Below are 4,059 nucleotides of genomic sequence, written 5' to 3' on the forward strand. Positions count from 1 at the left end.
CTTTTTATTTCCTTTTGCAATCCTAGAGAAACCCTGAAAAAGTACCAACTATTTATTTCACTGACAAGTATGCAGTTCTAACAGCTGTATCATCCTAGATCTATTGGATTATTAAGACTACTTTTACTGGTGACTTAATAGGAAATCTATTCTTATCAGTGTTTGAATCTTCTACTACATATCTCATGCTAAATGCTAATCAAATTTGAAAATTCAAGTTTAGGCAACTGGATGTGAAGTTTTCTGGAAGACGTTTTGCATCTCATCCAATGCCTAAGACCACCTCCTCTGATGAGTCTTGGTTTTTCATCTTAACATCGTCAGTTAGAACTTCTTGGTTGAGAGGCGATATGTCTTCTAAAAAAAACTTCATATCCAGTTGCCTAAACTGAGCTTTTCAAGTTTTACCATGACCTGGATGACTGAGGATTTACAGATATATAAAAAATATATATATTTGAAATTAAATGTTATGTAATAAATTAAACAGCAAATCTTCCCCTCATCTTCCTCAGAATGGAAATTAACAGAAGTAAAAGGTCTGGCAGTAGCAGGGAAAGTGTCTCCGGCCACATAATTTGGGGTTGGATCATTTCATTATGTTTGGTTGCCCTATCAGACCATTTTTCTTTACTTTGAAAACTTTTCCCACTGATCTAATTAACAAAAAATATGCTATAACCCAGGTTTATCCTCCTGCTTCCACCTTACCCTGTAACCACCGACGGAGTGGGTAAACTTTTCAGCCCAGAAGTTAAATGGCCAAGACTGGCCTTTTTTTCTTTCAAATATAAGAAAATCAGCAAAAAATGTCATAATGTAATAATTCCTTATTGTCATGCTGCACATATTCACAAATGCTTTTATTTATTTTAATTCATTTATTAACAGAAAACAACATAACAAAAACCGTTCAGGTGGCAACTGAAAGCTGAAAAAAGTAAAAACTTATATTACCTGCCCCAAGTTTCTACAAAGTATTACTTATTCAGCTCAGATTACAGCCATACAAAATAAAAACACACCATGTTTACCAATACGTGGAAAACAAAGGGCTAATAGACAACTATATATCAGCCTATCCCAGTCAGGTTTGTTTTAAACAAAGAGTAAGTTTCGGATTGCTTTATCTCACTGATAATCTTGTTCCACAAATCAATACATTTAATAGTAATACATCTTTCCTCCAGAGCTACAAATGCTCTTCTAGCTTTACAGTTCTAGTTTTCTTTGTCTGGCTTGTAAAATCAAATTCAAATAAAAACACTAAGATTTGTGTCAAAATCCCTTTGTACCTTTTTATTGTAGATAGAGAATCAACAAGAGTTTGAGTAGCTTGACAAATATAATATTTATATATATATATCTTTTTATATAATTTTCTCAAAATGTTTCACATGCTCTGCCATCTTCTGTTTCTCATTTCAGATTGCTGCACTTTTACCCCTGGATATGGCTCTATACTAGACCAAGTCATTTGGTCAAGAGCCGACTTTTTAAGCAAAGGTTTAATTACAGCAACCTTAAAAGCCTTTGGTACATATCCCTGTAACAGGAATAGATTAATCACAACTAAAATGATGGAGGAGATCAAAGGGAATACTTCCTTACATAATGTTGTTGGAACTGGATCTAACATACAAGTAGAAGGCTTAGATGAAGACAATAGTTTGGCTAACTCTGAAAGTTACACTGGATCAAAGCAGTCTAACCCCGGTTCAGATTCCATGACCACCTCAGATTCTGCCTCACCCTCCAGAGACAAGCCAATCACGGATAGTGGAGTGCTAATGATCTTATTTCTAATAAAATCAATCTTATTTATAAATAATCCAACAAAATCATTACTGCTAAGAGCAGGTGGGATGGACGGTTCAACAGAGCTATGGCCCTGGGGGAGTTTTGCAACTGTATTAAAAAGATATCTAGGATTATTCTTATCTCCTCTATTATTGAAACATGCTGATCTTGCTTTACAAAGGGTCCTCCTATACAGCAGTAAACCGTTTTTTCAGACTAGATAGGATTCTGTAGGCCTGTGGAGCATGATTTTATTTCCAGTTTTTGCTTTAGAGTGTGCAGCTCTGTATTAAACAAGGGATGCAGCTTTCTATTTTGAAAGTTTTTCAAAGGGGCTACGTTGTCTAAGGCAGTACACAGAGAGCCAGCAACCCCATCAACAAAATCATCAACCTGTGAAGGGGAAAAAACAAAACTTTTGCACTCTACATACAGCACTGCTCAGCGACACAGAGGAGAGAGAAAGTGAAACAGATTCTTTAAAATTTATAACTGCACTATCTGATAATGATCTGCCAAAGTGATGATCACTCTCAGTATTCAACACCAAATCAGATGGGAACTCTGAAAACTCAACGTCTCCCTATATTAGATGAGTTACTGTGCTATTTAGATTGACTGTGGTTTAAAGAAAAACGAAGCAGTTTTAATTTAAACTTATATCAAATGAGAAACTTTGGTCTAATATCTGCATTATTCACAGATTTTTTTTATTTTGCTCCCTACAGATGATTATTGTAAGGGGACCCATGACCACCCGAGAAACCTTGTTACAAAGCTTCTCCTTCTGGGATGTCCTGAAAAGCTTTATTAGCTACAGTCTAAAAACATAAACACATATTTAATATTCCAGAAATATTCAAGATTAAAAGAAATTACATATAAGTAAGTAAAAAGATATAACAAATATATACAAACGCCATTTCACTTTACAACACAAACAAGTTAGAAGCAGATACATTTTGTTTCAGATTCAAATTATGTGAATTAAATAGTCAGATTAAGTGCTAGTTATATATGCATTCCAGTACATTGCAAATAGTTGTACAAAAAAGTCAAACAAATTATTTGTATTTATTTGTTTGCCATTCAGACTCTATTATTTTAATCATTAGGCCTTTTTCTGTTTCCAGATTTGCTGTAAAACTGACTGCTGCAGGAGTTAATTCCTGTCTATAGATATAAACATCTAAAACAAACCTGTTGATAAAACCACTATAGAATAAAACAACACATTTGAATTGATTATACTGACACTTTTAAGTAATAATTTTTATAAGTGTCTGCATTTATGGACCTACGTACTCGCCTCAGTTTAAGGCACAGTTCAGTGGGACAGGCTATGGGGTTTTAACAGAAATAGCATGGCAGTATAGGTACAGGATTACTTTTTATGGTATAGAAAGTGAAGTACTCAAAGTATGTCTAACTTTCCACAGCACTACTTTTCTGGATATTTCATTATTAACCTACTACACATTGTGTGAAGAGGTCACAGTTTAGATAAGAACGGGTTTCTCTTGTGCTTCGCAGTTTATAGACAACCTTACATGGAAGTTTCTTGGTGGATTCTTCCTCTATCTCCGTTACTTTGAAAACCTCATAGGGAGGGATCAGGACCTCTTTTTCATTTTCAAACTTAGAGAAAGGAGAGATGTCTGCTCCAAAGCAGGTGTAGATCTCAAAGCACGATTCAGTACCAAACCCTTTTTCGCTATAGTCATCCTTTGAACTAGAGGTAAAGGAACCAAAGCGAATTTTATTATTAACAACATCTTTTTGGAATTTGCAAGGTGTTCTCCGGTAACTCGTGACACATTCTTCTGATCCGTTTTTGAGGGAGCGCAGGGCCATGGTAAGATAGAAGTGAAGTGTGTGATAATGAAAATCAGTTTGGTACTGAGCCTTTTGTTCACGGACTGCTTTGTTGAATTCTTGATATAATTGTGGTCTGCTAAGGGTGTAAGCATGAAGAGCCTTGATTTGGTTTTTGCTTAGCTGTCGTTCATTCCACAAGTTATTGTTGTAATATATTTCTGCTGCTTTCCAGGCTTTTTTGAAGTTCTTGTTGTTTTGCTCCTTTTGTAAATATTCTTTCAGTGTACGGTTCTGCATCTCCGTTTCACAGCCATCGTACATGTCATCAACAGAGTTTAGAGCCATGTCCAGTTTGAATGGGCAATCCACCTGAGATTCAACAACAACCTTATTAGAAAGCAAATAAAATATTTAGATTAGTACTATGAATGTTTTTCACTT

At 35.1% G+C, this 4,059-nt stretch overlaps 1 protein-coding gene across 1 annotated transcript in view; it reads right to left on the minus strand.

Moving 5' to 3' along the window:
- Positions 1-2,724: 2,724 nt before the first annotated feature.
- LOC107100202 (ecto-ADP-ribosyltransferase 5-like) overlaps positions 2,725-4,059 on the minus strand; it is a 2,649-nt gene continuing 1,314 nt past the window's right edge. Inside the window, exon 2 of the mRNA XM_015398609.1 lies at positions 2,725-4,005. Within this exon, the coding sequence (XP_015254095.1) occupies positions 3,265-4,005 (741 nt within the window). The 3' untranslated portion in view covers positions 2,725-3,264. The remainder of the gene's footprint in view (positions 4,006-4,059) is intronic.

This window comes from Cyprinodon variegatus, unplaced genomic scaffold (assembly GCF_000732505.1).
Source record: "Cyprinodon variegatus isolate N-32 unplaced genomic scaffold, C_variegatus-1.0 Scaffold945, whole genome shotgun sequence".
Taxonomy (NCBI): Eukaryota; Metazoa; Chordata; class Actinopteri; order Cyprinodontiformes; family Cyprinodontidae; genus Cyprinodon; species Cyprinodon variegatus.